At 29.6% G+C, this 14,314-nt stretch overlaps 1 protein-coding gene across 1 annotated transcript in view; it reads right to left on the reverse strand.

The window, feature by feature from the left end:
• The window catches only part of LOC148308903 (proton-coupled amino acid transporter-like protein acs), a 63,117-nt gene extending 49,013 nt beyond the window's left edge, over positions 1–14,104 (reverse strand). The window contains exon 1 of the mRNA XM_088260863.1: positions 13,881–14,104. Within this exon, the coding sequence (XP_088116989.1) occupies positions 13,881–13,931 (51 nt within the window). The 5' untranslated portion in view covers positions 13,932–14,104. The remainder of the gene's footprint in view (positions 1–13,880) is intronic.
• Positions 14,105–14,314: the final 210 nt, after the last annotated feature.

Below are 14,314 nucleotides of genomic sequence, written 5' to 3' on the forward strand. Positions count from 1 at the left end.
CTGTCATTCAACATAAGTTTGAGTTTAATTTATACTTTGCGTAAAATAGTATAAACTAATATTTACACTCCGTGTTAATACAGCCCTGGAATTATTAACAGAAGGCCGAGGAAAGCTAAAAACCCAAAAGTCGAGTGACTCTCCAAGTAAGCATACTTCTATTTTTTTCTAACGATAATAAAAAAAAAACATTATTTTTTTATTTCATTGAGAACCACTGGATTTGGTTACATTTTGATGTAATAGCGAATAAAGAGGGTTGGAATTTACTTTTTACAAATTTATAAATAAAATTATTTATAAATTTTCAGAGGCTTTTAGCACTGTACCATCTTGATTCATTTTTTAACTTTAAGTACATATTAAATATTTTAACAACATTTCGAGTGTGTTCAAATACTTGTTCACAAATCTGGATTATCCCCAATTGTAGGAGTTATTTATCATATTATTTTTTGACATCTCAAAAAGAAGACTTGGCATGATCAAATATATAAATAATTAGGCGTGGTCAGGTCAGAAATTGGAATAATCGACGGGTATGTAATGTTTACAAAGACGAAGTGGTGTGGCGTTCTACTCTCTGCCTACTCTTGCAATGAGAACAGAAACGGATTTCTCCTATTTATTTCACAAGAACTTTGCTAGATCACCCTTCTCATAATGATTGCCTTACAATATTGTGTTTAGCAAATGTAGAAAAGCTTAAGACGTTACACGTGTCAATTACGTACGAGGTACTGAGAGAGATATTTCTAAAAAGTTAATAACATACACGATCTAAGAAATGTGGAGGGTGTTCAATGAGATTGAACACTAAAAGCGAATACTTGTGTATAAAATTACTATATGTGAAATTTAATACCCCAATCGCAAAATGTACATATATTTTAAAAATTACGTTAAGATTTTTGAAGTACATAAGTATGATATGAGAGGTAGGAATGTAATAGGATTATAATTTGCGAAAATCATATTAAGAAAATTGTTTAATGTGGAGGATGAGAAATATAATATGAGATGAGTGAAAGGAATCTGAGCCAATTTCAAAAGAAATGAAAATTTCGTGATATAATACAAGATTAATGTTAATAATAAAATATAGAATTTAATAACGACAAAACATAAAGAATGTATTTTTTGAATACACGTATCATTGTAATATACATGCAATAAAAAATAATAAATATCTCGGTTAAAATAAAATACAAAACACGAAAAGAATGAAAATTCCTCATTGTCTTCATATTAGTGAAAATAATAAATTTGGATACTTTATACAGCGTCATTTTTGTAAAATACTACCTCAATGTCGGTTAATTAATTTCTAGTAAATTTCTTCTTCCCTCAGAAACAAATTTTGAGATGAACAAAGTTGGAAAAAGGAGCGGAGGAAGACCGAGAAAACTTGGCGTGATCAGGTATGTCAAATACTTGAAAGCGGTCGGGTAACGGGTCTTTTTTTTAGTTTTTAACGTAAGCACGACTAGTTTCGAGAACTACGGATGTTGTTGCCAACGAGTGAAAACACAAACTCTTAGATTCAGATTGTACCTATTGATGAGAATATCTGAAGAATAATAAAGCATAGTGCTTGAATCACTCGAATTTTACTAGAGACATCTATTGGTGAGATAAATTTTTGTGTTAGGCAGCTGGTTAATATATTTCAAGGACCTTACTCCAAACTTAATTTGTGTTCATCGGATCCACATACATTTATTGGTGAGACAAAAGAAACTTTTTACTGAGCATAAACTCTTCTATTTGAATGTGGGGTCCAAACCCGGGATTATAATCCCATACATGAGAAACGCTAAAAAATATCGTTTTATTATTTTAGCTTATAAACTTGACCATTTTGTGAACAAATTCACAAATCCAGATTTTTAACAAGTATTTGGACACACTCAAAATGTTAAGAAAATTATTTATAACCACATATCTGTTATCCTTCTGGCTACCATCCTTCCTGACATTACGTATCATACACATGCTCCTGAGTAACTGTATGTCAATCATACCTTTGCATTCATAATGATTCTCGCTAAAATGTGACGCAACAAGTATTCCCGATTTCATCAACGAATACTTAAACTAAACCTGTTTTTTAACAACAATCTTACATAAATTATGAAAGGACTAGGTGTTCCCGGCCACGCGTGGTTGTGGCTCAGTGTGACTGGGTGGAAAAAAAGAAATAAAATAGAAAGCCCTCATTTTTATGTTAAAATGGTTCAATTCCAAAAGCTTGTGAAGCAATGAAATTATCAAAAACCTTTGACACAACAATACCATAAAAAACTTAGAAAATGTTAAGTGACAACAGCTGTTCGCCATGAGTTAAATATTGGTTTAATAGATGGCGCTGCCACTGAGGGAGAAACTGTTTTGAAGGGAACATTTTTCCAGAAGATTTTTTAAAAAGAATCCAACTTGTGTAAAAAGTTCAAATCAATCGGTGAATTACTTTTGAAGAAGATTTGAGATTTTGAAGAAACCGACATTGACATTATTATTATTATATGTTTCAGTGATAACATAGAAAATCTGCTTTACTGGTAGTTTTTTTTAAGTTTAAATAAAATCAAATATTATTGCATACTTATATAAATATCTGTAAAGTGATCACTTAACCAGGCTATGACAATTCTTCAATACTTCGATATTGTTCATCAACTATATAAACATGTCAAAAATGTAAAATTTATCATAAGTGGATATTTTTTACATTTTAAGAGAAACCCAGCATTGTAAAAAAATAACTTTGAGACACTCAAAATGTTGTGCAACGTTTTCTAAGACGGATTGGTGTGGCGTTCTATTATCTGTGCCTACTCCTGCGGGGAAGCGGCATGGCGGTTAAATTAGTTAGTTAAATAGTTATTTTGTATCTTGAATCCTTTGTTAAAATCACTTTGTGTACAAGGTTTTGAAAAAATCTTTATTAATTTTTTGATGTACGAAATTCGGTAACAAACGCACTTATGCGTTAAAAATCAAGTTTAATGCCTAGAGGCGTAATACGACCTTCATAATTATTCGGCATCTTCATTGCAGGTGCGTGCAACTTCCACCGTTTTTAGTAAAACCCAGGACTTTTAAAAGCCACTTGAGCCGATGAATTTACATACGTTTGACGTATACGGCATACTTACATATGTTTTTATTTCGTGTTAAGAATAAAAGTTTTAAAAAGGTACTACTATGAAGAATGGTGAATGATGCACGTGTGTCAAGTGATCCCTTAACCAGCTTACGACAGATCATCAGCCCTGTTAATACTCAAACATCTATATTTTTCTTAATGAGAGATGTCAAAAATGTTAAAATAACCCCTTAGTGGAGAAACCCAAATTTGTGTAGTGTGGTTCACAATCGTGAGTAGAATTGTGAATGTTGCACGTGTATATAGTGATCACTTAACCAGCGACATGTCATAAGTCCTGTAAATATACAGACATCCATATACTTCTTCATTTATGTTGAGATGTGAAAAATGTAAAAATGACTCCTATGTAGAGAAACACCGATTTGTGAACAAGTATTTGTACCTTTTTTTGTATTTTAAATATTGTCTTTTTTTGGTATGGTAATAAAATACTCTATTTGTGCCATCAAATCACTACTTTGTGACTATCGGTTTTAGAATTATCATTCCATCATGAAGTAGTATTTTTTAAAGTGGTATTATACAAAGTGAACGATGAATGATATGGAGAGTGTTAGTATTTGTACCCACTAAATATGTTGCGAGCACATTTTTTTCTCCATAATATTGTCGTTTTAAGGTTTTAAGCTAATTTTGGGTCATTGCGTCACACCGGCCAATTACCGAGTCACCCTTGAAAACGGAAAACATCTTTTGGGCACTCTTTAAAATTCGCTATTCCTGCGACGGGTCGAATTGGGATGGACCAAAAATATCTGAAGCACTATTTTTTCATAACTCAAGTTGACATCGAGAGACTTTCCTTTGAGGTACTCCAGCCTGAGCTCACAATGGAAAATTAAAACTAATTGGCATTCTTGAAGTAAAGAATTTCTACGTCATCGACCAGAGCGATCGGTACACATTTAAACGTAGTGGAAATATTACATTACAAAATAGATACGTATAAAATTGTCGATAATTGACCTTATTACGTTATTACGGGAAAACTCCAGTAATGTACATATGTATATGGAAACAAACTAACGAAATAAAAGCGAAACTGCTTAATAGACTGTACATTTAGACATCTCGACAAAAATGAAAAAGAATATAAAAGTCGGTACGCCAAATACTTGAAAGCGGTCGGGTTAGGAGTCGTAATAATCGGCGGGTATGTATCAGGAGATGCATGAGCGTGGAAGAGGCGAAGATTGTTTGCCAAAGACAGAGTGGTGTAGCCTTCTATTCTCTCTGCCTACTCCTGTAGGCTGATGGTTAGTTATATAGAAGTCTGATATTAGATCAATGTTTTGTACTGACATTTCTTGGTGAAACTGCATTTTATGGAATAAAATAACAACTGTATAGTCTTTTCCACATAAATATTTTTTGAACAGTGACCGGGTTTTGTTGTAACCGACATCATCAGACTGGAGCTAGACAAAATTTAAGGTTAGGTTAATTTAAGGTTAGGTTGAATTCATTTCTTTTGAAAACCATACCTACATATGCTCTTCTTTTTTTTAATTTCCCTTGGTATTTGTACCCTGTTTTAAGGTTAATTTACAAATAAGAGATTTATACATATGTATTTACTACAGTGTTTCCAAAGACTTTTATATTATACTTAGAATTGTATGGAAAATTAAAAAAAAGTAAAGCAGTGCAGTTCAGCCAATCTACTCTTCCATATTTTGACTCCATATATACTCGTACAAGGTAAAATAAACGTATGCACAAGAGATAAGTTATTAAATATAAATTTTAACAGAAAAGTGAATTTAAATTGATCACTTTACACACGTGCAATTATTATATTCATATTCATATTCATATTCATATTCATTTATTTATTTATCGTTTTACTATTTCTTGAAAACTCAATTTATTCTGTAGGGGTGGGTGGATGGATGGTAAATATTTATCTTTTCCACATAAATATTTTTTGAACAGTGACCGGGTTTTGTTGTAACCGACATCATCAGACTGGAGCTAGACAAAATTTAAGGTTAGGTTAATTTAAGGTTAGGTTGAATTCATTTCTTTTGAAAACCATACCTACATATGCTCTTCTTTTTTTTAATTTCCCTTGGTATTTGTACCCTGTTTTAAGGTTAATTTACAAATAAGAGATTTATACATATGTATTTACTACAGTGTTTCCAAAGACTTTTATATTATACTTAGAATTGTATGGAAAATTAAAAAAAAGTAAAGCAGTGCAGTTCAGCCAATCTACTCTTCCATATTTTGACTCCATATATACTCGTACAAGGTAAAATAAACGTATGCACAAGAGATAAGTTATTAAATATAAATTTTAACAGAAAAGTGAATTTAAATTGATCACTTTACACACGTGCAATTATTATATTCATATTCATATTCATATTCATATTCATTTATTTATTTATCGTTTTACTATTTCTTGAAAACTCAATTTATTCTGTAGGGGTGGGTGGATGGATGGAGTGAATGCTTTTGTCGGAAAATCTTAACTGTTCAAAATCGAAAATTAATAATCAGATACTCCTTTAATAATTATCAAACAAATATTTTTCCCGGAATTTCTATTACGGGGTGTATAAATTCGGGAGTAATTTTCTTTTTAAAGAGACACCAAAATTTCCAAAATCAAATTTAACACGTGTAAAGTATAGGGTGAGACAAAACACCGTTTTAACATCTCAACAAAGATGAAGAAAAATATTGAGGTCTGGGTATTTACAGAGGATACGACCTATTGTAGACTAATTTTATCATTGCATTAATTGATTCGGCAGTCACTTTCTGGTAAAATCTTTAAATTTTTACTTAATTTTTTACTTAGTAAATACCACTATTTCTTAAAATCTACTGTTATCTTCAGTATATTTTACGAAATATTTGTATTTACAAAGTAAAACATTAATGAAACAGATGAAAAATACACTGCTTTATCGGGTTTAACATGATTTGGTTTTCTAGTTTTACAATGACACAGTTTATTGACATGTTTGGTTTTCATCCGAATGTCTTGAAATCTATATCTCCATAAAAACCGGATAATCATAAACCCACATAAAAAGTCCGGCGTACGCATTTAAAATCCGCTTTTTTGACCCTACCATAAACCATTTTAAGGATGAAAAGAAAACGTACATGTAAATGATACATGTATCTAAAGGATATGAGGAGGAAAGTAAGAAATAGAATCAAAAGAGATATAGGGGTGGGCTAAGAATGAAAGAGAAAAGTAACGTGAAGTCAATATTGATTGGTCCAAAAGCTGGTCCAAATTAGAGACGAATGAAAATCGCTCGAGGGATAATACCGCATATCATTTTCCATATTATTTTCCCTTAAGCAGTAATTTCCTACTCAAATCACTAATTTTATGAAGGCAAGGTGATCAGTCTAACTCTTTAAACACTTATCAGTACCCGATGGTGCATAGGGTACTGCATCATATAAACGCAGTGTTATCTTAACCGTTGACACATGAAGGAAAGCAGATCAGTGCTCCGCTTCAGGTACCAGTCCAGTGAAATATTGATTAAATATTAGAGTGAAAAATATATATTTCTTTGACCCCCCCCCCCTGGGAATCGAATCCGAAACCTCCAGCACGGTAGCCGAGTGTGCTGACCATTACACATTACATACACTTCTACCAGATTATATTCAGATGAAGGGTAATATTTAATAAATATTATTGTGAAAAAAACACAAGTTTATTTTGACACCCCTTGGGATTGAACCTTATACCTTCAACATGGTAACCACTCAGCTATGGAGGCGGACAAAACGAACGAACTACCCGACTCGATTGTTTTTAAGAAATTAATGTAACAAACTGAATTTCGAGGATGTTGTTTATTTTACAAAGTACGAGCAGCTACGGTTTCATCTCTGATTTAGAAAGTTTTAGGCCTCGGACGGGAGTTTGAAGTGATGGTTGACGCTTTTCGTGACGATTTTCACAAACAAACAAATTCTATTAATAATTTAGTAAAAAACTTAAATAAGGAAGAAGATTTTTGGAAATAAGCATGATTGCTTTATGATAATATTTTACAACTCCACGTAAAATCAATTCAATTATTTTTTTCTTATTTGGACTTTTCTATTTTTTCGGACCAAAACTTTTAAGGCGGCGATTCAATAATCGATCAGTGGTTGAGAATGGAGAACCAAATTCAAAGGACGTATCACGTTTATTAGTCACATTTCGTTACAGGAGAGAGAAAAGAAAAATCTGGAAAATCTTTATTGTGTATTGAAGACGTCAAAAATAAAAGACAAGAAACATACATCAAGTATTCGGTACCAAAAGCAAGATTACTTTAACAGGTTAAACTTGGAGTTTTTTTAACTAGCTAACTAACCATCACGCCGCTTCCGTGGGGCAGAGAGAATGCCAAAACATTATGTTTTTTAAATAATCTTCGCCGCTTCCGCATTTATACATCTCCTCATACATATCCGTCGATTATTCCGACTTCTTACCTAACTACGCCCAAGTATTTGAAATACTGTCAATTTTTCCTTGGTCTTCCTCAGCTTCTATTTCCAACTACATTTACCTCATCAATTTGTTTTACTGTTCTTTTTACACTCATTCCTTTCACGTGTCCAAACCACCTCAATACACCTCTTTTAATTTTATCGAAAATGCTTATCTCTTTGCATCACTGTTGGAAAATCTATTACACATCGTTTTTCCGCACTGAGCGATCTCATCCCGACTGCATTCAGTCTACTTTCATCTTTATTTTATTAACTCTACACTTTACTCTATTCTTTGTGTTCTGTCAGTTTAGTTTTCTTAGAAGTTACAATGACTTAAAAGAGATTAGAATACTTTTTCTAAAAATAAGATCAAGGAAGTCAATTTGCATTACATATATATAATAAGAATCCTAAAAGTCTTTTTTTTAATATTTGAGGTGAAATTAGCAACGAATTATGTTACATTGTCGAAATATTGTACTTATTTTATTTATTTTTTTAGGAAAATTAGTTGAACGGAAGGTTGATTTAAAAGTTTGCATAAAAAATAGTTTAAATAAAAGAATTGACTTATGTATGGAATCTAAGCTCTGGGCATTGATTCCGTGCGGGAGTTGTCGTTATAACAACTTCATATAGATAATTACAACTTTTCTTCCAAGATAAAGTTTTTTTTTAAATTTTGTATGTTTTTTAACCGAATGGAAGTAAAGTTAAAGTCATGTACACTACCTAGTTAATTTCCCTACCGTATCGTCGCCCTGGCATCTCTGATATTGTGAGTTTGTGAGTGAGTACGAGTACATTCTGTTACTTCTAGCCTCCACAGCTCTTCGGGACCTTCAGCGCCCACTTTAGGCGTCACCAGAGATGATGGCCGGATGTCATTTAAGCAAACTGGGACTTCCGAGGCAGATTCGGGATTTCGATTTATAAAACTACTCAATTTGATAATTGAAATCACAGATATGCAACACCTCACAACAAATAAATGTCTTAACACCTACATATATTACAATGAGTAAATTATAAATAAAATACATGGTTTTTACCACTTGAGTTTATATTTTAGCGTCTAGTTTCGAAACTTACTGATGCTTACATCTGTAAGCAAAAAGATGTACCAAATAATAGTTGTTCCAACAGTGAAGAAAAGAGATAAGATATGATACATTTTCGGTAAAAGGTGTGATGAGATGATTTGGACGTGTGAAAGGAATGAGTTAGAAAAGAACAGTAAAACGAAGACCGAGAAAATCTTGTCATGATCGAGTAAGTCAAATACTGTAAAAATAAGTTGATATACTTAAATAGTTTTTTTTTTTAAATTTACACCCGTAGATGGAAGTATCTGCAGTTTCTTAAGCTAGGCGTTAAAATATAATACTGAAGTGGTAAGAAATAAGTGTTTTAAAGGTTATTTAATCATATCTCAGTACAAAGTGAATGCGGAAAAAACAAATTACATGCAACGGGTAGTGTTGTTTTATAACAGTGTGCCGTGAGCCGGACACAGGTGTGCCGCGATCAATTTCAATTAACATGACATTTTACAATTTTTCATTATGTTTTAAATACACGTTGACAAATTATTTTTCGTAATATTGTGTGTTTTTCAAAATGTGTCTCTCTCTCTCTCTCAGCCCTTATCCGCACCCCAATGGAGCATAGGGCACTGCATCATATAAACGCAGTGTTTGTTATCTTGATGGTTAACACATGAAGGAAATGTGATTAGCCCTCCGCTTCGGGTTACTAAGCCGGGGTAGAATTGAATGAATATTAGACTGAAAACATCATTTATTTGACCCCCCCTCCTGGAAATCGAACCCGGGACCACCAGAACGGTAGCTGAGCATGCTGGCCATTACACTGCAGAGGCGGATAATAATTATTACAGTTAAATATTTTTTCAATGGTCTATCTACTTTAGCTTTTGGTGTGTTGCGGAATACTAGGAAGAACTTTAGTGTACCGTAGGTGAGAAAAGGTTGCAGAACGCTGATTTAGAACACCCACATCACTTAAGTCCAGTTCAACGGCGGCCAAAGGTTGAACTTTTCTCTTAGTTTTTCTGGAACTTTAATTTGGGAATTAGCGAATCAATAAATCAGGGTTCCGGTAACCCAGTGAATAGATAAAAATCAGTAAACGAGATTCACTTAAAATTGGGATCTGTTGACTCAAATGGGAAGATTATTAACATTAACAACCGATTATTAACAACAGATTCTTCTTGAACGACTTACCTGGATGCATAATACAGTAACAAAAAGTATCCAAAAGTAAATTAAAAAAAACATGAAATAATTCAATGTCCTGAAAAAAAACATGATTATTATTTTATAATTAAAATGTAACTTTGTTTTAAAATAACTATAAATATTTTATTATAATGAAATTATAATGTCTACCGGTTTCGAAGCTAACCGCTTCTTTTTCAAGACTGATTAATACTTGAAAAAGAAGCGGTTAGCTTCGAAACCGGTGGACATTATAATTAAGTTATAACAAAATATTTATAGTGATTTCAAAACAAAGTTACATTTTAATTATAAACTGGAAAATTACAAAGTTAGTGCTGCAAATATAAATTAGATTATTATTTGTTTGTATTATATTTTTTAAACCGTTGCATTTTTAACTGTTTTCATTAACATTAACTACAAAGTAAACTTTTCCGATTTATTACTTTTGACGACTGGAACAATGCTGTGATTTTAGTTTAATTTGTATATTTGACTTGCGTTAATTACCCATATGAATAATTTTAAGAAATCTTTTACTGTGTTCTTTTATTTACCAAATCGATAATTTATTAATATTAGTCTCTTTATTTTATTCTTTGCATTAAGCGGATGAAATTTATTATAAGGCTTTATTGAAAAATTAACTCTTGAAAGTGCATGGGGCACTGCATAAAATCGTCATAAATTAAAAATATTAAACTTGATCGTAAATTACATAATGGTAATGCGACCAGTCCTGCGCTTCAAGTACCAGTCTAGGGATACATAAAATAAATAAATTCTACACTTATGTAACTTTTCAGACAGCTTTCACGGAAAAAATGAAAAGTGTAAAATAGTTTTATATTATTAAAAAACGGGGAAAAAGGCAGCCGCTTTCCGTTTTTTTAATATATTTATTAATTTTCGCCAATTACAGCGCTCTCCGCACCCGCATCCTGCTTTCAGCAGTATGTCGCATTTTTTTAACATAAAAAAAATATTTACAGTTTCCATATCGTCAAAACATAGAGGATAAAGATTCTTTTTGCCAGTTTTGGGGTTTTATTTAGGAATGTTTTATGAAATTGCGGTAAAAACACATTTTTATTCATTTCTACGGAATCAAGATCTTCATACAATATTGTATAAAGATCTTCGAGAAATAGGGTAAAATATAATTTTTCTAAATGCAATAGAACGCCAAACAATTAGACATCACTGAGCGATTTTAGGTGATTTTTTTGCTCCTAAATAATCGTAGAAAAATTCCTGATTCCACTTATATAATGTGCAGTAGAATATTTATTATAATATAATACCAAATATTGGAAAAACTGTGTTTTTTCACAAAATTCATATGAAATTCAAACCTGTTTATTTCTAAATAAATTTATTTTTATAAATAATTTATTTCTTGCATAAAAATACTCTGTACACAAAATATAATTTTTAAATTCAGAGATATACAAAAAATACTTGATTTTTTAATACCTATATAATATGTAGTAGGAATTATAATATAATACCAAATATCGAATGTACGGACGTTTTAACACAAAATCTACTTGCAATTGAAACCTGTTATTTCTAAATTCATTTATCTTAAAATAAATTAATAATTTAATCTTTTTAAATGTACAAAAAAAACGTTCTATGTATTTTGTATTTCTTAAATTGCTTTATACTTTATTAGAAAATCAAATAAAGTATAAAGCAATTTAAATGTTTCTATTTATAAAAAGACATAATATTGATATAACTGAATTTTATTTCATCGTTTCAAAAACAACATTTTTTTAAATTACAGTTTTCATCAAATACTTTTAGACATTTGATAAGATAATTTTTTTTTTTAAATATTTTCTGTTATTATCAAAAAATCTTCGACCGGGAAATTTAAATATTTATGTTTAAAAAACATTATGTTTGTTTTATCATCTTTATGTTCTCTTAAAAAACAATTAAAAAATAATAATAAAATATTTTTGATACTTGCTACGATGCTTAAAAAATAGAAATACCGTTAGGTATATTTTATATTTAGCCATAAAAACATTAATTAGAGAATCACTTAATTTATGTTTTCAAATTGCTTAATTTATACATGTTGAATGTACAAAAAAATATAAAAATTTCTTGTATAAAATTCGGAAATTGAAAAAAAGTTTTATTTAATATATTGAAAAGAAACAACAATATTAAACAAGTGTTTCTAAAAAAGTTATTAGAAAATTTAAAATGTACTTTAAAAAATAAATTCTTTAATAAAAAAAATACCTTTTATAATATTGTATTTTAAAATGTGAAAATTTTTTTTCAAGTACTTATGTGTATTTCTAAAAAAGTTGTCTTAGAATTTTGAAATTTTGAATTTAATCGGTTTTAAATTTTTATCTTGAATTACAAAATGTTTTTTTAATTCACTAAAATGTGCAAAAAAACATCTGTAAAATATCATTTTAAAATTCAAAAACTTTAATTAAAGGCATAATTATTTTTATTCAATATATTTGTTACGGTGATCGAAAAAATCTCGTTTTTTAAAGCATTTTATTTTTATTAAAAAAACAAATCTTAAATATATAATTTAAAAATTAAAAAACTTTAATTAAAGGAATTATTATTTTTATGTATTTTTTATGTATATGTATTTGTTACGGTGATTGAAAAAATCAGGTTTTTTTAGGCATTTTATTTTTATTAAAAACAAATCTTTAAATTATCATTTTAAAATTCAAAAACTTTAATTAAAGGCATTTTTATTTTTATTTAATATATTTGTTACGGTGGTTGAAAAAATCACGTTTTTTAGGCATTTTATTTTTATTAAAAAACAAATCTTTTAAATATCATTTTAAAATTCAAAAACTTTAATTAAAGGCATTATTATTTTTATTTATATATTTGTTACGGTGATTGAAAAAATCACGGTTTTTTAAGGCATTTTATTTTTATTAAAAAACAAATCTTTAAAATATCATTTTAAAATTCAAAAACTTTAGTTAAAGTCATTATTACTCTTATTTAATATATTTGTTACGGTGATTGAAAAAATCATGTTTTTTGGGCATTTTATTTTTATTAAAAAACAAATCATTAAAATATCATTTTAAAATTCAAAAACCTTAATTAAAGACATTTTTATTTTTATTTAATATATTTGTTGCTGTTATTGAAAAAAATCGTGTTTTTAGGCATTTTATTTTTATTAAAAAACAAATCTTTAAAATATCATTTTAAAATTCAAAAACTTTAATTAAAGACATTTTTATTTTTATTTCATATATTTGTTGCGGTGATTGAAAAAATCATGTTTTTTAGGAATTTTATTTTTATTTAAAACAAATCTTTAAAATATCATTTTAAAATTCAAAAACTTTAATTAAAGGGATTATTATTTTTATTTATGTATTTGTTACGGTGATTGAAAAAATCAGGTTTTTTTAGGCATTTCATTTTTATTAAAAAACAAATCTTTAAAATATCATTTTAAAATTCAAAAACTTTAATTAAAGACATTTTTATTTTTATTTAATATATTTTTTACGGTGATTAAAAAAATTATGTTTTTTAGGCATTTTTGCATGAAACAAAAAAATAAAATGAAATATGTTATTAAATTATCACAATGTCTCATTTTATGTGTATGAAAAAAATCTTCAGATTTATACACACATTTCACCTTAGAAAATTTGAATAATATTTAAGATTAAAAAAAAATGTGCCTTTAAAAAAAACAATAAACAATTTCTTTCATTAAAATATTATTTTCATAAATAGCAAATATATTTTTAATAAATATACTTGCTCCGGCGATGAAAAAAAATCAAGTATTTTTAAGCATATTCGCTTGAACCGTAAAGACAAAATACAATATTTCATTAAATTATCGAAATGTCGTATTTTATATATAAAAGTGATTTTTTTAAATATGAGTTTAAATGATATTTTTTTTTATTTTTAATAATATTAACATTGATAAATATATTTTTTTAAATCCTTACCTCCTGTTCCGCCGTCTGCAGGCTCTGGTTCGTCAGTCCGGTCCTGTCCATTTTCAATCACAATGTAAAAAAGAACCAAATATAAAAAGAAAAAAAGAAACACGTTATACACGAAAAAGCCCAACAGGTCTCTTGCGTTTGTGGCCTGGCACGCGAAGGAAAGGGAAATCGCTTTTCCTCACCGGCAGGACGTCCACCCGACTCGGTAAGCCGTGGTAGACTGAGCTGAGAGCCGTGAGCGATGGACCCAGCACAGAGCGCGTCGCGGTACGCTCTTGTCTGGTTGGCGGAGGAAATCAACGAATCCGGGAAACTCTTGCCTTTTATTTTGCTTTTCTCGAGACGGAAGATGCCTCTCTCTATGCTTGCTCTGATGCTCTACTATAATTTTCATCGTTAAATCAACATTGTTGGGTGATATATATAAAATTAAA

This window comes from Brachycentrus maculatus, unplaced genomic scaffold (assembly GCF_059751285.1).
Source record: "Brachycentrus maculatus isolate JH-2025_06_01 unplaced genomic scaffold, ASM5975128v1 h1tg000144l, whole genome shotgun sequence".
NCBI classification, from domain to species: Eukaryota; Metazoa; Arthropoda; class Insecta; order Trichoptera; family Brachycentridae; genus Brachycentrus; species Brachycentrus maculatus.